Genomic DNA, 27,219 nt, shown 5'->3' on the forward strand with positions numbered 1-27,219 from the left:
AATATAAACTTAGTTGGTCTTTAAGGTGCTACTGAAGGAATTTTTTTCATTTTTAAAATGGTTAGTTAGAATAGTATATATTCTGATACATCTGATTTGATAAAAATTGTATATTCTTGTGGTGCCTCTCTAAACCCCACATCCTCACTGAGATTGTGCTCTCCTACTTGGCTGTTGTAAAGGGAGGAGGTACAGTGGTACCTTGGAAGTCAAACAGAATCTGTTCCGGAAGTCCGTTCGACTTTCAAAACATTTGGGAACTAAGGCGTGGCTTCCATTTGGCTTCGGGAAGCTCCTGCAGCCAATCAGAAGTTGTGTCAGACGTTCAGGTTCCAAAGAACGTTTGAAAACCGGAACAATCACTTCCGGTTTTCAATCGTTCAGGAGCCAAAACATTCAACTCCCAAGGCATTTGAAAACCAAGGTACAACTGTACTTGTATATCTATTCTAAGCTTCCTGGGGATTCCCATGCCCAGGAATTCAGTGCACTTCTTTTTTCTTTTTTAAAAATTTCTTTATTGAAAATTATTTAAAAGTACACTGATGTACAAGAACATGTGTTTAAAAAAGAAAAAAAAACCCATACATTTCAACTCATACACATAAGAATAAATAAAAATTAAACAAAACCAAAAGAAACCAAGTCATTTTCAGATTGTTTTATCCAAATTTAAACATATAATACTTCCAACCCGTATCATTATACCTTGTTACTTCTACCCTTATTTTTTCACAGGTTTTTTTTATTACTATATCTTCTTCTTTTTCCTCTTTTATGAGGAGTTCAGTGCACTTCTGTAGGAATAGATTTTTACTTTTTTCTCTTTCTCGCCTGCTACTACTCGTGAGTCTTTTAACCCCTGGAGTTTTTGGGGAGGTGGGATTGCAGCAACTAGAGTCACTAATAAAGCCAGCCTTCCAATGCTTGCACGAATATGCTTTCCATCTGCACATGGGGATATTTTTCATTAATTCCTTTTGTTTATTTTAAACACCTTTGCAGTTTGAGGCATCTTTTTTAAAAAGCACAATTTAAAAGAGCAAAAATGTCGATGCAATAAAACACTAATCAAAATAATCAGTGGCATACAATGCTTAAAATTACAAAAATTGGTGATCGCAAACATCACCCTGGTAACGTAGCTCACCATTATGCCTGTTGTTGCAGATGTAATAGGCTAGCATGCTTGCCCAAGCATGTACAGGCAAAGACAGCCAGACAGCGTAGACCCACATCACTATTAGAGTTTGTAAGTTGTGACCTTGCTTAAGGCCAGTAATCATTATTAAGAGAGACTTTCACTGTGAACATTCTGGCTCACAGTGTGCAATTTAGCATTTGTTTTAAAATAAAATCATAAAACTAGAATTTTTACTGTTGCGAGTTTGTAGAGGATTTCCTTAGTACAAAAGATAGCTTCATGTTCCGATTCACTTTTTTGTGCTCAAAAGCACTGCACCAGATGCAACTTTAAAATACATTAAGGAGCATTGCACTTCAACTCCTAATAGGATTCTGGCCACCTCCAAAATAAAACTAAAATATAAACTATTATAAGATCCAAAGAGCCCATACCACTAGTTCTTCAAGCCACTGGTGGCCTTAGATTCATGTTCCAACAGCAGCTTTTTTTCCAGCCAGAACTCAGTTCCAGCACCTCTCAAGTAAGGCACCATTGCCATTTTAAGAGAACCTGGGAGGTGCTCCTGGTGAGTTCTGGCACCTCTTTTTCTAGAAAAATAGCACTGGTGTTACGTTCTGATGCAATTTGCAGTGGAACTTTCCTCTGTTTTCAAATTTTAAACTCAAAAACCCCACATTGTGTGTCCAAAGTAGCTTTCAGCCTGTACCAAAGCGTATTGCATGAACAGTGCCACAAATAATAGTTTTATTACTGTTTAATGTTTTTGCATCACACACATTTACATTAGGTAGTTTTAAACATTAGGTAGTTTTAAACATATCTATTGAAATGGCACCGACATGTTTTCGTTAGGTAACATTTCTTACATTGTGTTTAGTAAATTTAGTGTCCAGCTTGGCATTTTCAGGGAGTGGAAATCACATTAGCATCTGCGATAAAGCGCTGGTATGCAACAGACATTGAAAGAAAGTTTTGTACAGTTGAATGTTACAGTGGTGACGTATTTTGGGATGGCTGTGCGTCTTCCAAAAGTTTTTACGTAGTTTCCCTCTGTCAGTACACAATAGAAGTTTTGTATTAAACTGCAGACATTCAAATGGAAAGCATAAATTACAAATACAAGTTCCATGATACTAAAATATTATACAGCGTGTTAATGACTGTTTAAGCAATTATTAATTTTTTTGTCTATATCAATTCAACAAATACAAAATAAAAATGAAGTTTTATAAAAAGCCTTTGAGTAAGAAAAAGGGGAGAGGTGTGGATTAGCATTCATGGGTTTTATTCGTTTTTCAAATTACAGGTGTATAATAAACAGTTACGCATAAGCGTTGGTGTAGACTTGCCAGCATCTGGGTCATGTAATATGCAACTAGTTCATGTATTTCGAGTGAGGAATTGAGTTGAGTAATCCATTTCTGGAATTCTGGGTTGTTCATTTTTCTATTGTCGTAAAACAATAATACATGTGACAACCAACAGTGTGACTTAATCCATTTCTGCTGTCCTGGATGAAGGTTCCAAACAACGAGGAGTTATCCTAAATGAGCTCGGCACTCTCGTTGCTCAGTTTTGTATCCTGACTTTGAATTCCACTTTTCCTTCATACGGGTCGTGAGGATTATCTGAAGTAATTCCAGTACCAATAACTCTACATACGACAACAACTTCTTTGTTTCTGGGCATGTTGAGAAGCTTCACCGCCACCAATGGATTGCTGTAGCTAGGCTAAAATGAAATTGTACAACGTTAGATCGTTCCATTTAAAAAGTCCTGTGAAAGTCAATGTGAACATGGTCAAAAAACATACCTGTGCTTTCAATCCATAATATGGGAAGTAGTGAAGGCTAAAAGTACCATTTGTAGGATAATAATCTACCTCCAGCGGACTGGCATCATCCTGTTGATCATAGGCAAGGCAAGTGTTAGGACACACACTCTCTCTCTACATATATATATATGATTAAAAGTTGCTTTAGGCATGTTATGTAGCCATACTTCACTAGTGTAGTTTGCATGTTGTGAGGTTAAGAGCACTACTTGAAAATAAGATTCAGTCTGAGGTGAAAGTAGGAATTCCCTCTACCATTATTAGATTACAACATAGAATCGTAGAATTGGAAGGGACCCTGAGGGTCATCTCTAGCCCCAACCACCTGCAGTGTAGGAATATGCAGCTGTCCCATATGTGCCTTGAACCTGCAACTTTGGTATCATCAACACCACGCTCTAACCAATTGACCTATCCAGGCATAATATCAAAATGTTTAGCTTCAGTTCTTCGGCTGCTTCTCAGACATAGGCAAGTATTGAATAGCTTCCAAATGTTTCATTGAGGGACATAATGGAAGCTCTAGCTATGTGTTTGTAAAGTAAATATGTTTTTGAAACCTCGTGAGGTTTTTGACCTCGTGGCTCAGGTGATGATAGGGTAACAGTGACGCACTCTGCTCCAAATTGCCTCCATCCTGAAATGGCTCTGGGTAGCAGAAAAAGAACCACCGGCATTTTGGTAACGTGCTCCTTTGTATAACATGAAGTTGGAGCCCCAAGGCTGCGGCCCTTTGCAAGCTTGAGCCATTGAGCTCTAGTAAGACTTCTGGATAGACGTGCATACATTTTTTTACTGTATATTAGCTAAATGGAAATCATTTTAATACAAGAACATTGGGCAATATATACTTACCAGAGTTGTGCAGTTCACTCTTGGTGCAGTGCCATTGCCAGGGAGAAAATTTATAATCTATCAGGTAATAATTTTTCACGTTAGCCACCGAGACAATAATAGCTTTGAATTTTTAAATTTATTTTTCATGGACCTGTGTAAATATATCTTACTATGTGGAAAGTTCAGGTGCAGGGATGGAAAAAGCACATCCATTGGGTAGGGAAGGTCCCACTTGCACTGGGGTGCTTGTCTGAGCTGTTGGTTTAAGTCCCTGTGCTACACCAGTTATAACTATCCCGCTTTCTTATACTTTCCACCTTATTCCCAATCTTGTTTTCCTTTCCTAGGATATTGGGAGTCTTCTTCTTGGGTGGGCAATACTTTTTATTAGGACCAGCTGAACAACTTTTGTGAATAAGAGTTCTTAAGTACACGACAACTTCCCAGTATTTCATGACATTTTGGTTGGTATTTCCCAACTGTCAATTTTAAGACTTCCTTTCCCTTATGGGTCAACAAAGCTACATTTGTGTTTCTTTATATCCCTTGTTGGATGAGATTCTGCTGTTAAAATAAGAAGACCTTGTCAGTTTTGTGCCCTTTAGTCCCTCAGAATACTACAGATCAAATAAGGCTTCAGGTTGCTTATAAGTTGCCTCCCTTTGTTTCCAGGTTTGAACTCAATAATGTTTGATATAATAAATAATCATTTCAAATAACTGTTTAAGTACTTACTCTGTTCATTTTTATTATTAAGCAAGGGCGTCCTTCTGGAAAACCAAAAGTAGAATCCACCAGACCAGAACAGTTTTGAAGCATATCTTGTGTAAATTTGCAGGAATATTTTGTGTGGTGTGGTGCGTCAAAAGACGTTTGAAAATAGTATCCTTCCCCAGTACATTTCGTATTGGCATGCTGTGCAGTTTCGTTGTAAGCTGTATATTATTGATAGACAAAAGTAGAGGGAAATTCAATTTCTGTTGCTTTCTTTTGGAACACCTTCCATTCCAGGTTAGCCTCTTGTCATTGTTTTTTGTAAGAGAATTATTGTGCTTTCTTCTTAAAAATAACGTTGCCTCTAATGGTTGTACAATCCTGCTGCCTCTTGATATTGTTTAGGTAAACTTGGGAAATGTTTCCCAGTTCGTCCAGAAATACATGCAAGAGTTACCTTTCTGCATTCAAACCCAAACTCAAGGTGACCCCATGCCACACCATTTCAAAGTGATGTCCTCCTACTGTACTTCACGCCACCTTTATTGTGATATTTTCCCACATACTTTACCTGAAAGAAAGCTGTGAAGAGTTTTAACATAACGTTCCCAGGAGTCCGGGTCAGAAATATTGTAATAAATTTCCAGTCCTTTTTCTCCATACACATCTGGTCGTAATGTCACGCCTTCATTGAAAGTGCGGTTTAATATACAAGTGAGGAATAGAGAAAGATCCCATTACAGGCAGTTTATCTTAGTTTAGTTTTAATAATTGAAGTAGTAAGTATAAATTGAAAGTCTCCATTTCCAACAATCGGGTTACTAGAAATCAGAAACGTTTCACCTCCGTTACATTAGTCCTGTAGTGAGCCTATTCCTAACATTTCTTGGTTTGAGAACCGAATTTTAGCAAAGAGTTCTTTTGTCATTTCAAAGGGTCCCTCCCCCCCACTGGGGATGGTTAAAGTTACATTCAATGGCAAACCACATGATTCATTTAACTGGTATTTAGGCCCTTACTTGCTGCTTAAACAAAATATAACTTGGGATTAAAGGAAGGAAAACTCAGATATAAGCTTCAATTCTGTGGCTTCTGTGTCATGGTATATTGTCAAGAAAATAAGCTTCTGTAAGTTACCATATTTACTGAAATGTAATGCACACCTCTTTTGGCAAAAGTACGTCACGAAAATTAGGGTGCACGTTAGATTTGATGGCGCATTAAATTTTAGTAAATACAGTACAGTCGTACCTTGGAAGTTGAACAGAATATGTTCTGGAAGTCTGTTTGTCTTCCAAAATGTTTGAAAACCAAATCACGGCTTCTGATTGGCTGCAGGAAGCTCCTGCAGCCAATCAGAAGCCCTGCCAGGCGTTCATGTTCCAAAAGAACATTCACAAACCAGAACAATCACTTCCGGGTTTGTGGCATTCGGGAGCCAAAATTTCGGAGTTCCAGGGCGTTCGGGATCCAAGGTACGACGATATCATTTCATCAGTTTTACCTCTAAAACAAATGAAGCTGTGGCCTTCCAAGTGGTGTTAGCCATTAACCATCCTAGCTAGCGCTAAAGGGAGTTAAAGTTCAGCAACAACTAGATTACCACAGATTCCCCATCCATGCTCCTAAAACTATACTTCATTCATTAGAACTCAAACCAACATTTTTTGCGTCTAAGTTGATTTATGCAGTGTGTGTGTGTGTGTGTGTGTGTGTGTGTAGCACAACTTGTAACAAAATGGGCAGGAATGTGTTAAGTACCTGGTGATTTTAATCGATCTTGGTAGTCCGGTGTATACGGATTGAGTGTCTTCATTAAAGAATATATAGCAAGTGCAAACAGCCCAGTAATTACCACGTAGAATGCAACATAATAAAGACTGATCCAAACTATTAAGAAAAAAAATTAAGTTAAACTTTTTAAAAGCATGATATTCATTACTCTTATGAGGCAATCTGTTCTGGTTCAGTAACTAATCATAGCAGCAACTAAGTACATGTCAATAGATGAAATATTTATAATAGTTTTAAGACATTTCAGCACAGGAGCTTCCTAATCTCCTAGTTAAGCATTCTAGTGCTAGAAAAGGAGCACAGATTTTTGTAGCACTGTGTGATTCAGGAGAATGCTACACTCAACAAGGTGATTTGGGGAAGCTGACTACAGTTGCTGCTTTGAAGATCATCATGGAAGCTGGAAATTCAATACCATTTGGCTTTCATAGGGTTGGATGCACTGAAATAAATATCCCAGCACTAAAATTACGAGTTGAGAACTTTCTAAGTTTCTCATAATAAGAATTACAACATATACCGCACAACTAAAGTTAATTGCTTCAACTACCGTGTAAGGATGTTGTGGAGGTCTTCAGTGCAAATTTGCATTTTGACATCACAAAGTAAAAATGCATGTTGAGCTGGAGTATAAATTATGTGTGTGTGCGTGTGCACACACGTGCACCAGGCTTATCCATACTTTAGCGGTGCTCTTTCCAGGTCTAGGTCTGCACTTAAAAGCTCTCTGTCCAATGGGGTTTTTTTGCCCCGGGGCTTTCCCTGTGAAAATCTGCTTTTTAGTGCTCAATTGGAGCAAACATCCATTCGAGTTTTCCATGAATTGCAGTTTGGTCCAATTGAGCTTTAAAGAGGGGGTTTTCATGGGCAAAGCTCTGGAGAAAAGAAAGAAAAGGCAATTGGACACTGAGCACAAGTCATGCCTGGGAAGAATGGAGGAGAAAGGCAAGTGTGGATAAGCCCCCCCTATTAAATCTAATGAAATACAAGTAGCATAAATTAGTCACAGAATAATAACCAATAAATTGAATGTCTTAATGGCATTTGTAAGATGCTGTGGCTTAAGATTGAAGAAAGGAATAAAGATGTTTGAAATAAAATTTTCCATTAGCTGTACTTCAGAGACTTTTTTTATAAAAAAAAAAACAATGACACCCTTCTGAAGACGCCAGATCCAGTGAGCTGATTTAGGTGCATCTATCCTATTGTGTGCACTTTTGAACACAATCTTTTAGCAGCTTTCCGTTGGAACAGCAAACCCCTGTGCCATATTACAAACCGCTTTAGAAACAACCCCTCAGTTTCTTAAAGAGGTTTGCATCTAGCACTCGAGGCTGCTGTGGGAAAACTCCCTTGGATTCACAGAACTAGAGTTATGTGGTTCTTTGGATCCAGATCAAAAAGAATAAAATCACAAGTCATGTTCCTTCTATTGTTTCTGCCACAAACTGGCATTTCTGTGCTCGTCTAGTAGGAATTCTGGGTTTCGTTAGTCTGTTGCAGAGCCAACTGCTTCCCTGTAAGCTATTTTAAATAAAAGGGAAATGAGTGTTTTATGCTAAAGTCAACAAATTTGCAAATCAGTTTTTTTTAAAAAAAGTAGTTTGTGGATTCTCCAGGCTCATACCAAGTAACATGGTTATATAGAAAGCATCTTGTCAACTTAAGACGTTTTAATCATACAGAAATAATGCAAATGACCAAATCCCGACAGCACGAAAATGCCTGAACGTCATTCTCTTTTGTGTGTTTGGCCACATACCCCAGTTAATCAAGGTTCTTCCCATTAACTGCCCTGTTTCCGGATTCCATAAGAAACGCCGGAAGTTCTCCATTCTTTGGCTGCATGTCTTCTTTTCATTTAAAGTTGCCATCTTCCCCGAAAACCAGGAGCTCCTTCAGAAAACAAGCTGTTCAGCCGGTGCCCAAAGAGTTGATCAGGTAACCATTTTGGTTTTATACCCTTTTTAGCCTGAAGGTTACGCAGATTAATATCCATCATCATCAGAAGCTGATAACGGCATATATTCACCCACAGTAACTATCGTTCTGTTAAAACAACTGTTGATAAGCAAAACGTTCAGTTGGGCGTGGAAAACGAAATTATCAAATGTCCTTTTTCTCTCCCTCCTTGGTGTTGCGTATTTTGCACAGAACTTGTGGTACATTCAACACGATAGACGTTATCGGAGCGGATAAAATTTCACTGCCCTTGATAACCCACAAGCTTGAGCTCCTCCTCCTTCCTCGGTCAACAGTTTTGTGCAGGTACTACTAGGCTGGACAGGCATTACAATGATTATTCAGTTTCATTTGCAGCCTCTTAGAAGCAGATAGGCTTTTTTCTGCCTCCCAGTGGGTTGGATCCTGAGAAAAGTGCAGAAAGAAACTAGTGGAAACGCATTCTCAGCCTTCCCAGGCACCCAACACACTTAAAAGCTCCCCTAAGAATTGGGAAACCCAGTTGAATGAGGTGAGCTGAGGATGAAGGCAGATCTCCAAATAGGGCAGAGTGTGAGTTGGAAGCTCCATTCACAGAAGTTACACCAGTCTGATCTTCAGAGACATTACAGCCCAGGGTCCCCTAACCCCCAGGAGAAGCGTCTTTTGGAGGAAGAAGGCAGTTCGGACAACTTCTTTTAAGGATTTCACAGGTGTTGCTTTTGTGGGTCTTTCTCAGGGTCCAACCCAAATGCCACAATCGAGTGAGAGACCAGCAAAAAAAATATCTGCTGTACAAGCAATAAGGATTTAATTCTGTGCTGTAATGGGTCAAGATATCAGGTCTCAATGAAATGCATGTGTGAGTTCATAAGAAAGCCCAGTTCCACTTCAACAGATTGTCCAAGGGAGTTATACTGCAACTAGGCCATGTACGTTAACCCTGTTAATCTTGATACCACCCAAACTTTTGCAGAATGTGTGCATTTTGCACTGTGCATTTTGTAACCGAATCTTGTAGTTAACACTGTAGTTAACAATAAGAAACAATATACCACAATCTCTTTATTGCAAGGAAACTAGGTAAAGGTAAATGGGCCCCTGACCATCAGGTCCAGTCGTGTCCGACTCTCGGGTTGTGGCTCTCATCTCGCTCTATAGGCCAAGGGAGCCAGTGTTTGTCTGCAGACAGCTTCCGGGTCATGTGGCCAGCATGACAAAGCTGCTTCTGGCGAACCAGAGCAGCGCACGGAAACGCCGTTTACCTTCCCGCCGGAGCGGTCCCTATTTATCTACTTGCACTTTGATGTGCTTTCGAACTGCTAGGTGGGCAGGAGCTGGGACCGAGCAACAGGAGCTCACCCCGTCGCAGGGATTCGAACCGCCGACCTTCTGATCAGCAAGCCCTAGACACTGGTTTAACCCACAGCGCCAGCCACCTGGGTCCCAAGGAAACTACCTGGGTCCCTGGCAAGGAAACTACCTACAAGTAAATCACAGTAACCAAACTGTTTATTTTGGGGTAGCAGCTTGTGCCCTTCACCAGTGTTTACTTAAGCATTTGACATTGGACTTCTCTTTCTACCAGAACATCCAGGGCAGCAGCAGACTTCCAGCAGCCTGTTAATAACTGGCCAGTATTCTCCAAGCCAGAGAGATGAAATAACCTTGAAGCACAGGGGCAAACAGATGCAGCCTTAATGTTAGGCCTCTCTGTGACCAACCTTGTTCTGGTGGCTGCAATCTGTTTTAACTGCTTTTAATATTGTATTTCTACATAGTTGGAACCCACCAAGAGACCTCATTGTCAAAGGTGGATGAGAACCCCAAAATATATTGGATGTACAGCTGCATTCCCTTTCAAAAATAATTTGTAGGGTTGTGTTCCACTATGGTGGAATAGCATGACTTAACTTTTTTTTTTAAGGCATGAATGACCACTGACTCAAAATGGATGTTACACACACACACACACACACACACACACAATGTTAAAATGGTTGTGAAAAGCACCTGTTTCAAAATGAAGGGAACTATGAAGAGTCATGGAAGGGGAAGGGACAACATTGGCCACTAGACTATATTCTGCCCACCAGGTGGATAAGACATAGCAAGATGCCCACACTATATCCCTGTGAATGGGAATTCTGCTTTTACCTTATGGTGGAAGGTCAATTTAATCAGTAGCACTAGGAGCCCTCCATCCAGAAGCGCACTTCAGTTTGATTTGAGAAATTAAGATAATTCATTTTTGAATTTAATGATATTTTTGCTGTCAAAACTTGACAATCCCTGGATAAGGTGTGGTGCATCTAAGTTCTTCTATTTCTGCTTCTATCAATTCTAGGCTTTAGGGGCCTCTCAAACACACTTCCATCTCATGCTCCGTAGAAGTATTTGGGCTGCATACTACCTGCACATCTTTCACTGTAGTGTAGAGATGTAGCATGGGCTACATCTCTGTAGTAGTGTGTCAATAGAAAAGGCCTCTGGGGTTCTTTCTATCTCTGGCAAGTATTTGCCCTGGTGTTGGTTCCACTGTATAGTCAAAGTAATTGCAGGACCCTGGAATATATTTATTCTGCCTCTTGTTAGACTCTGCCCCTGGTATTCTTCAGTATAAACACCCTTATTCTAAACTGATGGACTTCCTCATTCATTGTTGCATTCCCAACATCAATCCTCATTTGAACTGTTTGTTGTCCTTCCATGAGAGTTTCAGTTCTGCTTCTTGCCTAAGAGGGAAATATCTTGTGTGTGCGCACACAAAGACCCATGGCTCTCAGGAGGTGTTTCGCACACAACAGTATGTTTAAATATTATTTGAACATACTGTTTACTTTTCAGGTTGCTTTATTGTCCTTGGGCTCACTAGTGAGATGAAGGACAGCCAAACCTCCCTTTTGAAGGTTAACACAGGGATTCTAGGAGATGAGAGAAGGTTAAAAAGAAAAAAGAAAGCGCTAAATATACTAATCTAATCTTTGCTCCTGCTACATTTTCCTAGTGTAGCAAAGTCGGAGTGGTACATGGGTGAGACTGTGATCATATTGTCTCAGTCATTCCTACCACCTGAACTGGGTCCAAGACACGCACCATCGTTGTAACTTACCCCTGGAGAACAAATGAAGACCTCCTTTGTATGTCCTCTGTGAAGATTAAGTCAGCTGTCAGAACTGCTATGTAAAAATAACAGGAACATCAATGTAGTGCCAGCCAGGCAAGCGTCTCCAGGGATGTCATTCCACAACCAGAGCACCAATACTGCAAAGAGTTGACAACATTTGCCTGCACGAGCCAGAGAAGAGTCTCTGATGGACACCTTAAAACAGGGTCCCCAAACTAAGGCCCGCGGGCCGGATGCGGCCCAATGGCCTTCTAAATCCGGCCCGCGGACAGTCCGGGAATCAGCATGTTTTTAACATGAGTAGAATGTGTCCTTTTATTTAAAATGCACCTCTGGGTTATTTGTGGGGCCTGCCTGGTGTTTTTACATGAGTAGAAAGTGTCCTTTTATTTAAAATGCATCTCTGGGTTATTTGTGGGACATAGGAATTTGTTCATATTTTTTTCAAAATATAGTCCGGCCCCCCACAAGGTCTGAGGGACAGTGAAAAAGTTTGCTGACCCCTGCCTTAAAAGGTCAGGCAAGTAGGTATAGGAAGAGACGATCCTTCAGGCAACCTGGCCCCCAAAGAGGCCGGGGATTTAAAAGTTAACAGCACTTTGAATTGGTCCGGGGACTGGAAACTGTTCAGATACAGATGTAGAAGACAGAGCAGCTGTACTTTCCCACATTGCTTTCCAAGGCAGCCCCGTGTATAGAAAAATGGTAGTCGAACCAACTTCCAGCAGAAACCCAGTACAAAGTTTGCCTAAGCCAGGAGGGAAGGCAGTGCTTTTCCAAACACCAGACAAGTTTGGCTTCCATTGGTTTTTCTACGTAGTGCATCATGTAATAATCTCCTGCTTTGCTAATATATGTATAAGACTGCCATGCTTTTCCTTCTGCTTTCTCCTACAACACCTTATGGCGAATTTCAGCTGGTGCTAGAGACAAATCTGAAGGATGACTGGCATTCATATTTCCAACAGGTTCCTGGTACCAGCAAGCTTTCGTGAAACCTGTTGAGTCTAAAAATAAAAAATCTGAATCTTAAGACTGTAACAAAATGCAGATGGGACTTTAACCTTACCTACTGGCAACCATACATTTTTTCTCAACACGTTACCTGTCAGAGGCAATAATGCTTCTGAATGTCAATTGCTGGAAACCGCAGGAGGGGAGAGTTCTTGGGTCTTGCTTGCAGATTTCACACAGGTACCTGTGGTTGGCCATTGTGAGAACAGGATGCTCGACTAAATGGGCCATTGGCCTCATCCAGCAGGCTCTTCCTATTATATTTTATCTACTACAGTGGTACCTCTGAATTATGAACACAATTGGTTCCGGAAGTCTGTTCATAAACTGAAGCGTTCATAAACTGAAGCGAACGTTCCTATTGAAAGTAATGGAAAGTGAATTAATCCGTTCCAGATGGGTCCGCTGCGTTCGTAAACTGAAAATTCGTAAACCGAGGTGTTCGTAAACCGAGGTTCCACTGTACAAAAATTTTATTTGTTACAGTTATTTGGCATTTTGCTTCCGCTTCTTTTATCTTGATTTTTGTCCATGATTTCATTTGAATGTATGGTAATTTTTTAAAATAGTCCATGAAAGGCCTCCATTCTTCTATAAAAGGTCATCATTTTTATCTCTTAATTTCAATGTCAGCTTTCCCATTTCTGCATAGTCCACTACTACTGTTTTGTGAGTTTTAGTTCATACATATTTATGTTACATTAGATGTTTCCAGTTAGAATTTCAATAGAAAATGGATATTGCAATTTCTTCCTAATTTATTCCCCACTATTTATTTATTTGTATAAATCTATAAACTTGAGGAGATCTCTCTCTTTAAAATGCGTCTTTAAAGCAGATATAACAGAATAGGGAAGCGAGATCTGGACTGTGGTGATTGCGGAGTGTCTTTCTTGTTGTACACCCCCACCCCACCCCAAAGCAGCTATTTTACTCTCTTTGGGGAGACATATGGATGTGTTTTTTCTAAACAAGGCAAACAGCAGCTTGGAAAGGTTACACTTTTAATTAAATGAACAAGATGAAAGACACAACTGGGTACCCTAACTCATCTTTTCAGAGCATGTATCGAAAAAGGAAACACAATGGATTAATGCAGGTGCTGCTTTTGAACTTGCCCCTATTCCCTTGATTACAAAAACATTAAACTGAACTATCTTCCTCCTGGTTACAGGTAGGTAGCCGTGTTGGTCTGGATCGAAGTAAAATAATAAAAAATTCCTTCAGTAGCACCTTAAAGACCAACTAAGTTTTTATTTTGGTATGAGCTTTCGTGTGCATGCACACTTCTTCAGATGAAGATGCACATGCATCTGAAGAAGTGTGCATGCACACTAAAGCTCATACCAAAATAAAAACTTAGTTGGTCTTTAAGGTGCTACTGAAGGAATTTTTTTTATTTATCTTCCTCCTACCAGTATGGTAGTATATAGTGCCCCCTTGTGGGTGACAGGAATACATACAGGGATGTATATTATTAGCAAAGCACTCACTACACAGCATTGGCTGGCAAACATTTTATTAAAAGCATTTATTTATTTATTTGCCACCGTTCATGATCTAACAGTTATAGATACAGATAAATAGGCATCGTTTTAACCCAACTGTTATGAAATCAAGAATGCAATAGGCAATAAGTTTGAATTAAAAAAAAATCTTATTACTCTCTGTGCCCTGAACCTTGGCGTACTCTGAGGTGGTGGCAACACTAGAGAGTAGTCGGACAGTCAAAATGGTCAAATGCCAGTCCAGGCCCGATACAATGAGCAAGGTCTCAAGTCATTCTGCAAGGTCAAGTTTCCGCCTCTGCAGAAGATCCAGAGTTAGGGACAGTCGCGGAGTCACAGTCAAAAAAGGTTATTTATGTATGCCACTACTGCGGCCCCTGTTTTGTTAGTCCAAAAATGGAACACAAGTGAGGTCCCAATGAAAGAAGAATGGCAACTTAAAACTGATGGAATATGCACAGCTTGTGGACCTAACATAGAATAAGAGAACATACGTTTAAAGAAGATTGAAAAATATTTATTGAATAATGGGGGGAGGCGGAAACTCTGTACACTTGAAAACACTGGCAGGGTTAAGATAAATTCAACAGTGTACATAAGTTTGGATGGATGTAATAATACTGAATGGTTTAGTTCATGTAAAATATCAAGGGTTTACGTTCTGCAAAATGAACCATGGAAAGAGAAGAGGGGAAGTCATTGACATTTTAAGGTTGTTTAAATGAATATTCTAAATTGTAAAGCAGAATTTAATGAAAATTATATTAAAAATGGAACAAAAAAAAGTCCAGTGGAGTTTGCAAAGCAGCCAAGCCATGGTCCGTCAATAGAGAAAGTTGGGCAGACACAAGAGTTTGTGCCTTGCATCCCTGTTATCCTTCCCTGTTATCTTGATTGTTGCACCTGAGTTTGCTGTGTCTCTCCCCTTAACGGAACATGTGATCCTCACCTGCTTTGAACTTAATCCAGCCAAGTGACCACAAACCTCCTCCTCCCAGACCTAATGAGCCCCATGATCTCCACCTGGTCAGCTGGTGAGGCTGGGCTGTGTTCCCTTGCCTGCCTCAGTGTCCTGGAGGTGCACTTCCTGCTGTTCCGGAGGCCTCAGACCCTGTTGTGTCTGTGGAGACAGGTGCCTCTCCAGTTCTGGCAATATGCCCCCTTCCCCTGGCTTCTTTGGTGTCCTCTGATGTGCTGTGAGTACCTCCTATGTCCCCAACCTCCCCTTCCCCATCTTCAGCTTGTCCTTGTTTGTACCAATCGCGGTTCCCTCAGCACCCTGCTAGTAATATGGGAGTTGGCATTAGGAGAGCTGGAATGAAACGTCAATAGGTAGATGGCAACCAGCTCCATCTCTTTGTGTCACCTGAAAGGTAGAAGTGCTTGGAAGCAGCAATGGGGAGGTGGGGAGGATTAACACATTGGAACTTTCCTCAAAGATGAATCGGAAGCTGCAATTAGAACAGAATACAGTCGCGAGAACATTAACCAGTGCAGCTAGATGGAATTGCATTACAGGGTTTCTAGACAATTACGTGTGTTTCACTGAGCCCACAAATGGACTGGGGCCCAAATACATAGAGGAGATTGTCTCCTTATATTAGTGTGTCCATCTTTTAATATCTTCTCCATGTTCCACTGCTAGGGGAAGCTTGGTCTGCTAGGGGATTGGGCCTTCTCTGTGGTGGCTCCCTGCTTGTGAAATACCCTCCCTTTAGAAACACAACAGGCACAGATGTTAGCATTTCATTGCCAAGTCAAAACCTGCCTGCTTAACACAAGCATTTTAAGTGGTGTTTCAGCTTTCTCTGTTGTTGTTTTTAGCTACTTTTGGTTATTTTTATGTCCTTTTCCCTAACATTTCATCGTTGTTTAAATGTCCCTTGTACCCTGCCCTGATATCTGTACTGATGAAAGATGGGCTGTGAATATTTTGACATAAATAGGGCTACTCAAAAGTAAGTGCGATTGATTTCAATGGGGCTCACTCCCGGGTATATGTGCAGTGCAGGACTGTAGCATGAGACATGATTTAAACAGAGATGTTCCGTCCTTGGTAAGCATCATAGGGCACCCAAATATTTCCTTGCATACCCTGGCATCTTCCACCCCCCCAGCTTGAGGATACTGGCATTTAATGGGTGGGGGGGGGAGCGCTATTTTACTGTGATTGCAAATCAGGGCTTTATCTACTGTAAACATTTGCAGTAAATTAAATCTTTGCATTGTTCAGACCATTGCCTTCGGTGAGATTAATTAGTTTCAAACGGCGGTGGCGGCTGGCAATTTTCTAGGCTCAGAGGAGCAGAATTCTGTGTCTGATTTACAACTCATAAAAGTGAAGGTTGGTCTTCTAACTGCAATAATGATTGCCTGACCCATCCGGCAAAGGGATATCGGCTTCCCGATGAATTATAACTTTATTATCTACAGCTACACGCAAAAAAAAGCAGAGTCAGTATGTAGCATTTCATGTCTGTGTGACACAGTTTATTTGTGTTCCAGTAGGCTGCAATACCAATATAAAGTAACTGATAGGCTGTCACTGCTCCAATGAGCTTCACTAATTCCCATCTTCCAGTACAATCACTCCTATTTTCGTGGATTGAACTTTCTTGTCATATGAAGAAGTATGAGATGAGGTGAGCTGGTGTACCAGGCTGGCAAGACCTTGCTTTCTATCCTACAAAGCAGGAAGAGGCTTTGGCCAGGTATGTTCAGAGAATAGTTAGTTAGTTGTTCTATTGCTAGTTTAGATGACTGTTCAACTTAGGGCGTTTTTAAAATTGTATTTTAATGTGAATGAAGAAAGGTTGTGAAGATCTTTTTGTAAACACCTAACCATCCTGGTAGATCTCCTTGATTTTTTTCCCTCCTGCCTCCCAAATGCAAGTGGTGGGTATTAAGCCTCCATCGTGTTTTTTGTAATGCCTTTATTTATTACGTTTATATCCTGCATTAAAAAGAAGAAGAAGAAGAACTCAAGCCAGATTACACGAACTCAAACTATTACATGAACTTCAAGCTGCAAGAAAGAAGATTCCACCTAAACATTAGGAAGAACTTCCTGACAGTAAGAGCTGTTCGACAGTGGAATTTGCTGCCAAGGAGTGTGGTGGAGTCTCATTCTTTGGAGGTCTTTAAGCGGAGGCTTGACAGCCATCTGTCAGGAATGCTTTAATGGTGTTTCCTGCTTGGCAGGGGGTTGGACTGGATGGCCCTTGTGGTCTCTTCCAACTCTATGATTCTATGATTCAGATACAACAACCCTGTAAAGTAGGCCAGGCTAACAGTGACCAGCACAAGGTCACACAAGGCGGTATTGAACCATATTAGAGGTGGTTTTAGGGTGGCACGACCAGTGCAGTTCTACTGGGCGCCGCACTGCAGGGGGCACCAAAACAATACTGTAGGGTGGAAACACGAAAAGCTGGGGTGAATAATAGCATTGCACAGGGTGCTACTGAAATTTGATCACCCAAAATCTGCCACTGATAATATCAGGATGTATATGAAGAGCTGCCACATTCATTCACTAATGGGCCTGTAAACAAAACAAAACTCACCATTTGGGCCAAGAAAAACTATTTTGCATCCTATAAAAAGGATGCAACTAGATAATATTTGCTTGCTTTCGTTTTGATTCTACTAGACAAGGCATGGGAATGGACTGTAGCTCTGGAAGACTCTCTTCACCTCAATTGGTATGTCTAATGAAATCCTGAAACAGGGCTCTTCAAGAAAAGGGAATAGAGAGCTGAACTCCCCTTTGTCCAGACTCTCTGCCCTGCCAGGCAATAAGGTTCCATAGACTTAACACTGGGAAACTTCTTATTCCGGTGCCTATTTGTTTCCTTATTTGATTTGTCTCCTGCTCCCAAAGGATGCCAGGGCAGCAAACCAGTGATAGCAAAAACATCTTAGTTCAGTTGGTTAGAGTCTGGTGCTGATAATGCCAAGGTCGCAGGTTCAATCCCCGTATGGTTGCCTCCATAATCCTGCATTGCAAAGGGGTTGCACTAGATGACCCTTGGGGTCCATTCCAACTTGACAATTCTAAGACAACTTTTGCGCGTTCTTAATTCCAATACAGGTGGCGCTGTGGTTAAACCACTGAGCCTAGGGCTTGCTGATCAGAAGGTCGGCGGTTCGAATCCCTGTGACGGGGTGAGCTCCCGTTGCTTGGTTCCAGCTCCTGCCAACCTAGCAGTTCGAAAGCACGTCAAAATGCAAGTAGATAAATAGGAACCGCTACTGCGGGAAGGTAAACGGCGTTTCCATGTGCTGCTCTGGTTTGCCAGAAGCGGCTTTGTCATGCTGGCCACATGACCTGGAAGCTGTACGCCGGCTCCCTTGGCCAATAATGCGAGATGAGCGCGCAACCCCAGAGTCGGTCACGACTGGACCTAATGGTCAGGGGTCCCTTTACCTTTAATTCCAATACAGATTCAGGCTGGAAAAGATCTCAGCTTTAAAAACTTGATGAAAGAGAAAGGTATTTAGGCTACAGAGACTCTGCCTGCCTGTAATTTTCAGAGGACTGGAGTTGTTTTATTTGTTGCTATTATGTGTTGTGTTTTTTATACTGTAAATTGCCCTGCGATCCTCAGATGAAGGGTGGTGTGCAAATTCAATAAATAAATAATATAAATAACACTCCAAAGCGTAGGTGCCACAACACTATAGGCCCGATTCTTAATATTGTGCAGAACAGGGCCTCTCGATAAGACGGTATTCTGCAGGAAGCCCTTACCTGCATAGCAGTGATTTGACTTGGAGGTATAATTTCCAGGCATATCATTACTAAAACTCTGCCTATTAAAAGCAAGTTAGCAAGCCGATATTCTTAGCAATCTGAACTCTGTATACAATTACAGACCTTTAAAGTCCTACGTCATGCTTGGGTGCATGAAATAACATCTTCCACATTGAACTGCCCCTGCCATCTTTGTACCTTCTCTCCCCCTGCCCCACCTACTCCGACAGTTTGAGATGAGGCAGGTAGCAAATGGGTGGGTGGGGTTTATTGCCATCTCACTTATAGAAGTCCCTCCCCAGGGAGGATCACCTGATGCCTATACTATTATATTTCTACTACCATATATAGACCTATTTTAAAGGTTCAGGGGCCTTTATTTTAACACCTGAGGACTTCTTAATGCTGCTGCTGCTTTATAGACTGTTTCTTTACTGTGTACTGTATTTATTCCTGTGTTGTTGTTGTTTTTTATTGTGCCTTGTGTTTGTGACCTACCCTGGAAATATCTGTCAAGCGGTGGTACATATATAGCTTTATATCCCATATATGCTATGATATAACATGCCTCTTCTTTTCTTCTTCTATGTAAGCAAATACGGTTACACGTTCTTAAATATTAAATTTGGTTGGAGATGGAGACCTAAGAAGTTAAGCCAAAAGTTCAGTGGGAAGGGTTTTGGTGAGGTTTTTGAAGAGCATATGACTGATTTCCCTTGCTTTCCCCTCACTAACTGGATAGGTCTCTTTCTACTTACACTTTCAGAAGCACAACAATTGAGAGGCTAAATGATAAATATGCGGTTGTAATATTAGGCAGCATATGTCAAGTGCTAATTCAATATAAAGGCACAATTACATGAGCAGAAAGTATCCCATTGGGTATTTAGCAAAGAGCTGATATTAACAGCACTGCGGACATCAAACTAAATGGAGACTGGCACTAAGAAATTTCCTCAGACAGGCTGCTCTTATGAATATTATTTCATACCCCTGGATTTTTCCTCAACATTTTGGGTTTAACAGATCCTGCCCTAAGCTAGATATATATATTGTACAATCTACAGTAATGAATCTTAAGTTAAGCTTGATTTACAGTATAAATTGCAACTCTTTTCTTAATTCTGAGATCTATCTTTTCCCCCTGCAGCCAAGACAAAAGTTGCCATGTCACTTGTGTAATGAGCACTCGGTAGTCACAAATACCCCAGTGGAGTTTCACTTTACTGATTTCAGAAGGTAATTGGATAAATAATTAAAGTGGCCGTGCTCTCTGGTCGTGGGGTTTCTGGCTACATACTGTTGAAGAAGTAAACTGAGCGACATCTGTTCTCGGTGGCTCATTCTAAATTAAAAATGAGGAGTCATGGCTAACCATAATTTCACTAAACGTCCTAACTTCAGCGTTTTAGAACATGGCCTACACGTATCAGCTGCCTTTCCACATCTATTTCCCCCCACTTTCATTATCAGATGAATTGGAGGTTAGTCTGAATCCCATTCTTCTTCTCTCTAAACTCCCTCCTCCCTGCAGGATAAGGTAGTTATAGAAAATTATGGTCCAAGTGCAAGTTGGTGCCACACTTTCCACAGGTAGTTTAGACTTCTTGTTCAGTAAAATATCCACCACCATTCCAGGCTAAAACTTTGGGATTCAATTATTGGTCCTGGATTTGTGGAGACACAGCTAGGTATCTTGGATATCTTGTGATAACTTACATGGGATCACCTGGAGATCATGCAATAACAAAAAGCTGTCATGTGTTCTGTAGAACCATCCCATTACTTCTGCCTCTGAAAATGGTGCCCCTCATTTTGTGTCTTCTAGAAACACTTTTGGGAGATAAGTTACGTAGTTGCATTGTAACAGGTTTTGTAATGGTTTCTCAAATGAATAATCGCTGCAGTACGAGTCTTTCTTATCTACTAGCAGGAAAAACAGCAACAACTGGAAGTCAGTACAGTACAAGAAAACACGATTGCTTTGCTGTTCAACTTAGCTAGAAATTAAACAAATGATGAATTGTGCTTCAACATGTGATAAAAATAACTTGGCTATCTTTGTGAGCTATTATACAAATGTACTGTACATTTCTTCTTGGAAACACTTTCCTGTTGTCTATTTCACCCCTGATTTATATGAAGACTAGTAATATTACACCACACAAGTACCACAGCGAATCAGCAGTGAATGTCTGATCTTATTATGGAAGGTGCCTGTATAGGAGAGCTTGGTTAATTTTAAAATAAATTGTGTCACAAATTCATAATGATTTTTTTTTTACTTCTTTCTTGTTATAGCAAATTCAGGTAGCCAAATGCCTATTATTTTTGAAACAGATCGAACCCAAAATAAGGAAGTGGTTCCTTGGAACTTTCTGGGTATGCTGAGTTACAGTCGTTTATCACTGATGACAGAAAGATAAGAAAACCCTAGAGTACCTACTGTATTTTTCCATATATAAGACGTCCCCATGTATAAGATGCCCCTACAAATTTAGAAAATGAGCATATGCACTTTCCGTGTATAAGACACCTCCAGATTTTAAACCTTATTTTAAAGTAAAAAAGCAACCCTAGTCTTATACATGGAAAAGTAAGGTAACTTCATGTCTGCAACTAAGCCTGTAACACAAGTGCTCAACAGTAAGCAAAATCTTGTATTATTTCACTGTTTACCCTGCCTTCCCTTTGTTATTTACCCTATGTCAGATTTTAGATTGTATACTCCTCAGGGCAGGGATCTATCCTGCTCCATCATGCATACTAATGGTAAAATATAAAGGAAATGTATCTTCCAGAACTGTCTTGTGCTGCCACCTTTGGGTGGGGGTGCAGCATGACAACCAGTCACAGGTCCACTAAAATCCTGCCTTTTTCTATGGGCAACTCTTGCTTCCAGCCTGTGTTATGTGTGAAAAACAGAAGGTTTAATTAAACTCAAAGTCTGACAAACTGTTAAGTATCAATTTAGGCTGTTTACACATTACTGTTTACTCAGGTTTCCGTTTGCTCTGATGATGGCTGGTGTTTGAAGCCGTGTACACATTTCATTGGGACCCAGGTGGCGCTGTGGTCTAAACCACTGAGCCTAGGGCTTGCTGATCAGAAGGTCGGCGGTTCGAATCCCTGTGACGGGGTGAGCTCCCGTTGCTTGGTCCCAGCTCCTGCCAATCTAGCAGTTCGAAGGCACATCAAAGTGCAAGTAGATAAATAGGAACCGCTACAGTGGGAAGGTAAATGGTGTTTCCATGTGCTGCTCTGGTTTGCCAGAAGCGGCTTTGTCATGCTGGCCACATGACCTGGAAGCTATACGCCGGCTCCCTCGGCCAATAATGCGAGATGAGCGCGCAACCCCAGAGTCGGTCACGACTGGACCTAATGGTCAGGGGTTCCTTTACCTTTACCTTTACGTTACACATTTCATAGATAGCACAGTAGGGCAGGGGTCGGCAACCTAAGGCCCATGAGCTACAAGTGGCCCACGGGGGTCATTTAACCAGCCCACGAGCCACCCCCGAACCAAGTCGCCTGTTCAGCAAGTCCCTGTGCGCTGCGCTAAACTGGCGCGGTGCAAGGACTCGCTTCCGCGGTGCTGAAAATCGCATCTACGCAGACGCCAGAAATTGCGGGCATGCACGCGCAATCTGGCCCATGGAGGGATCTCCGTTGGAGTGAACCGGCCCAGGCGAGGTAAACCTTGCTGACCCCTGCAGTAGGGAAATGTCCCTGGAGGGTGGGAGCAGAAGGAAAAAGGCTTCTCATTTCCTTCTCCTCCTAACCTTGCACCTTCTTCCTTTTGAGAAGTGCTACAAGATTCCTTTTCCTGGCTGGCGGCGGGGTGGGAGATATACTGCAACATTTTGTTGCAGGTTGCAACGGTATGCCTCTTATTTTAGAGGCAAAAAGAGCTTGGGTTTTGAAACTATGGCTGAACAATTACACTGATAAGTGGGGGGGGGGGGTAAGGCAAGATTGGGGAGTGTAGAAAAATTAAGACATATGATTCTGAGATATCAAGGAGAAGTGAAGGGGGAGGAGTAATTCAATTTAAAAAACCATCTCCAGACAACCATAGCAGAACCCCTGTTATGTAACCTACAAGGAAGACGAAGCAAAGGGTTATAAATTGCCATTATAAGAGTGATGAAGGTCCTGTCTCTAATTCTTTTTAAAGTTGGCTATTACATCAGCTCAGTTGGCACTGGAGAGGCTGTGAAAAGATCGCAGGGGTCACCTTTCGAATCCTTCCTTGTGATTTTCTGGTATAACCACAACATCACAATTAATAATACACTACTTTGTATGCAAATTTTAATGACTCTTTCCCCTCAGCAATCTCCTTGTGCCCCATTTCCCCCCTCCCTCCCTCAATGTTATTTTCATAATGAAAGCCTCCAACTTCTATTTCTCCCATAGGAAGGAATAGGTAGTGGCCTGACCACAAAGAAGGATGGGAGTAATTTTGCTACGCACAGATTTATGTTAAATACTTGCAGAGAGAAATTATCAGCACAATTCAGATTTGTGTTCGTTCTGATCATTATTGGAAAAAAGTCAGCAAGTGTAACATTGATATGCTTTACAAATCCCATTGAGCTTATTCCTTGGGAACTCGTGAAATCATAGAATTGTAGAGTTGGAAAGGGATCCCAAGGGTCATCTAGTCCAACCCATTGCAATGCAGGAATCTCAACTTAAAGGATCCATGACAGGTGACCATCCAACCTCTGCTTAAAAGGAATGGGAGTCCACAACCCCCCAAGGGAGACCAACTCCACAAGCTTACAACTGAATATATATATATACGTACATACATATATATATATATATATGGTTACTAAAAACATTTGCACACAAATTGTGGATGAAAACAGCTTTTTTTTCAACTGTTAAAAATGAACAGAACAATAACCTCTCCAAATAAATATTTATTGTTTACGGCCTTAATCTCATTTGCTGCCATTATGGGTGAAGCATATTATTATTATTATTTGCATTATGGAAAACTTTATTTTCGAAACTGTGTATTTAACTTTCCCCCCCTTTCTGTGGAGTTAATCCAACCACAGGAAAAAATATATTGATTTCAATTTCATAGAATCATAGAGTTGGAAGAGACCACAAGGGCCATCCAGTCCAACCCCCTGCTAAGCAGGAAACACCATCAAAGCATTCTTGACATATGCCTGTCAAGCCTCTGCTTAAAGACCTCCAAAGAAGGAGACTCCACCACACTCCTTGGTAGCAAATTCCACTGCCGAACAGCTCTTACTGTCAGGAAGTTCTTCCTAATGCTTAGGTGGAATCTTCTTTCTTGTAGTTTGAATCCATTGCTCCGTGTCCGCTTCTCTGGAGCAGCAGAAAACAACCTTTCTCCCTCCTCTATATGACATCCTTTTACAGTGGTACCTCTACTTACGAATTTAATGCGTTCCAAACACACATTTGTAAGTCGAATCTCATAGGAATGCATTGGGAGAAAAAATTCATAAGTTGAAGCAACCCTATCTAAAAATTCGTAAGTAGAAAACATCCTATCTAAACCGCATCCAAGATGGCGGACGGAGCTCCATTTGTAAGTAGAAAAATTCGTAAGTAGAGTTATTTGTAAGTAGAGGTACCACTGTATATATTTGAACATGGCTATCATATAACCACCTTAACCTTCTCTTCTCCAGACTAAACATACCCAGCTCCCTAAGCCGTTCCTCATAAGGCATCATTTCCAGGCCTTTGACCATTTTGGTTGCCCTCCTCTGGACACGTTCCAGCTTGTCTGTATCCTTCTTGAACTGTGGTGCCCAGAACTGGACACAGTACTCCAGGTGAGGTCTGACCAGAGCAGAAGACAGTGGTACTATTACTTCCATTGATCTAGATGCTATACTCCTATTGATGCAGCCCAGAATTGCATTGGCTTTTTTAGCTGCTGCATTACATATAGGTGTTTGTATACCTGGCAGAACAGGCTTGTATAATAATATTTTTTTAAAAAAATACATTCACCATATGCAAGAGCTTTAAGATCTTTATTACCACTGCTGCTGTACAGAATAATAAGGAAATATTTTCAACAGCAAGTTTTTTTAAAAAAAATATTGTCCATATGAATGCTCATATTATGAACAGAAAAAGATGGTGACCAGAGCATATTGCCAGCCAAACTGAATGGCAGCAATACAGACAGTGCTGTTTCTTAGACAAATGATATGCTTAACCAAGCAGCCAGAATGCTTGTATTGCATTAATATATCCATATGTGCTTCCATTAGCATTTTAACAAGTATAGCAGATACAGTTTAAATATATGTCAGGTATATTTTTCTCCTGTTTATCACCCCCCACACACACACAAAAAAGCTGTCTCATTTCATCTAACAAAATAGGTAATGTAGGATGGGATAACTTATCTATGGTCTTCATAGTTCTCTTATTTGTCTTTTTTGCCCAGTGTGTAAATTTGTTTGTCCATAAGGTACCACAATAGTTGTTTTTGCTGCAACATCGTAACACAATGATTCCTTCCCAACATTCTGTGTAATCTTTCTCATACACATCCATTTCGTATCCCCCTTTTGCAAAATTTATCTGCGGTGATGCTAAATAATTCTGCTTATGCCACACAAGACTGAGCCAGGTAAATAAATTATTCTCCCCCAACCCCTTTTCAAATGACCTGTTTTTAAAGCAATAAATGCAAAGTCAACTATTTGTTGTTTTCAGGCCACATAACTCCTTCAAGACTGAGCAAAAATATACCCTCCCAACCATGGCTGTGCTGTTTACCTGGGAAAGTGCAACTCTTTCTATTGGGATATTTAACATGGTATCTAATTACAGGTAGGTAGCCGTGTTGGTCTGCCGTAGTTGAAACAAAATAAAAAAGTTCCTTCAGTAGCACCTTAGAGACCAACTAAGTTTTTCATTGGTATGAGCTTCCGTGTGCATGCACACTTCTTCAGATACACTTAGATGGTATCTAAGTGTAGCAATAAAAAAATAATAATGAAAAGATCTACTGGGATGTTCCAAAGTTTTAATTGGTATAGTTTCTGAACTAGGACTGTGATAATCTCCTGTACTTCCCTTTAAAAAAGGTAAAGGACCCCTGACAGTTAAGTCCAGTCGCGAACGACTCTGGGGTTGCAGTGCTCATCTCGCTTTACTGGCCAAGGGAGCCGATGTTTCTCCGCAGACAATTTTCCAGGTCATGTGGCCAGCATGACTAAGCCGCTTCTGGCGAAACCAGAGCAGCACACGGAAATGCCGTTTACCTTCCTGCCGGAAAGGTACCTATTTATCTACTTGCACTTTGACGTGCTTTTGAACTGCTAGGTTGGCAGGCGCTGGGACTGAGCAATGGGAGCCCACCCCGTCGCGGGGATTTAAACCACCGACCTTCCGATTGGCAAGCCTTAGGCTCAGTGGTTTAGACCACAGCGTCACCCGAGTCCCTGTACTTCCCTTTAGTCATGCTAAAACTGCATTCGCCATAGGTGGATAACTTGATCGGTAGAGCATGAGACTCTTAATCTCTGGGTCGTGGGTTCGAACCCCATGTTGGGCAAAGGATTCTTGCATTGCAGGGGGCTAGACTAGATGACCCTCATGATCCCTTCCAACTCTACGAGTCTTATCATTGTAGCCAGATGACACAAATAGCTCACAATCATCATAATGGAACAGGTGCTTTTATAAGCCCACTGTAAAAATTAACTTTCAAGGGACACCCCTTCCTTTATTAGCTTCCATTGGCAGATGAAGACAGTACAGTGGAACCTTGGGTTGTGAACGTGATCCGTGCGCGACACACGTTCGCAACCCGCAATGCCACGTCTGTGCACATGTGTGATGCAATTCTGTGCATGCGCAAAGCGTGATTTAGCAAGCGCCGAAACCTGGAAGTAATCCGTTCCGGTACTTCCAGGTTTGGCGCATCCGTAACCCGAAAACGCGCAACCCGCAGGGATCGCAACCCGAGGTATGACTGTATCATTCCTGGTATCTGATCACTGATGGCTGGCATATATTATATTTTATGCGTGAATTTTCATTTTTGTTGGTTGTTTTGGGTTAGCATGATAACTTAAATACAGTGGTACCTCTACTTACGAATAACTCTACTTACAAATGTTTCTACTTATGAATGGAGCTCCGTCCGCCATCTTGGATGCGGTTTAGATAGGATTTTTTCTACTTACAAATTTTTAGATAGGGTTGCTTTGACTTACGAATTTTTTCTCCCAATGCATTCCTATGGGATTCGACTCACAATTTTTTTCAACTTACGAATGTGCATTCGGAACGCATTTAATTCGTAAGTAGATGTAACACTGTAGGTTGTTTATGTTTTAGCGCTATGTGTTTTGCATAGTCTTAAGTACCTTCTGGTGGTGAACACAGCTGATAAATACAATAAAATTAATCTTATGGTGATAAGGTTCCACAAATATAATTTGTAACCTGCTGTCACAGATGGGGTGTTGGCTACTCCCGAGTAAGCACTCCACACATCCTCTGGATTTTCATAGTTTTATTGTGCAT

The 27,219-nt window shown here is 41.0% G+C and overlaps 2 protein-coding genes across 2 annotated transcripts in view; one reads left to right on the forward strand and one right to left on the reverse strand.

The window, feature by feature from the left end:
- Positions 1–1,851: 1,851 nt before the first annotated feature.
- ATP4B (ATPase H+/K+ transporting subunit beta) lies at positions 1,852–8,298 on the reverse strand. The gene is made up of 7 exons (XM_035114881.2): positions 8,089–8,298; positions 6,294–6,422; positions 5,104–5,217; positions 4,554–4,753; positions 3,837–3,893; positions 2,961–3,050; positions 1,852–2,878 (listed from the first exon to the last, which is right to left on the reverse strand). The coding sequence occupies exons 1-7, from the start codon at positions 8,198–8,200 to the stop codon at positions 2,717–2,719; spliced, it is 864 nt and encodes a 287-aa protein (XP_034970772.1). The 5' UTR covers positions 8,201–8,298; the 3' UTR covers positions 1,852–2,716.
- A 6,677-nt stretch (positions 8,299–14,975) lies between these two features.
- The window catches only part of TMEM255B (transmembrane protein 255B), a 52,087-nt gene continuing 39,843 nt past the window's right edge, over positions 14,976–27,219 (forward strand). Inside the window, exon 1 of the mRNA XM_035114880.2 lies at positions 14,976–15,112. Coding sequence (XP_034970771.1) covers positions 15,106–15,112 — 7 coding nt within the window. The 5' untranslated portion in view covers positions 14,976–15,105. The remainder of the gene's footprint in view (positions 15,113–27,219) is intronic.

This window comes from Zootoca vivipara, chromosome 4 (assembly GCF_963506605.1).
Source record: "Zootoca vivipara chromosome 4, rZooViv1.1, whole genome shotgun sequence".
NCBI lineage: Eukaryota > Metazoa > Chordata > Lepidosauria > Squamata > Lacertidae > Zootoca > Zootoca vivipara.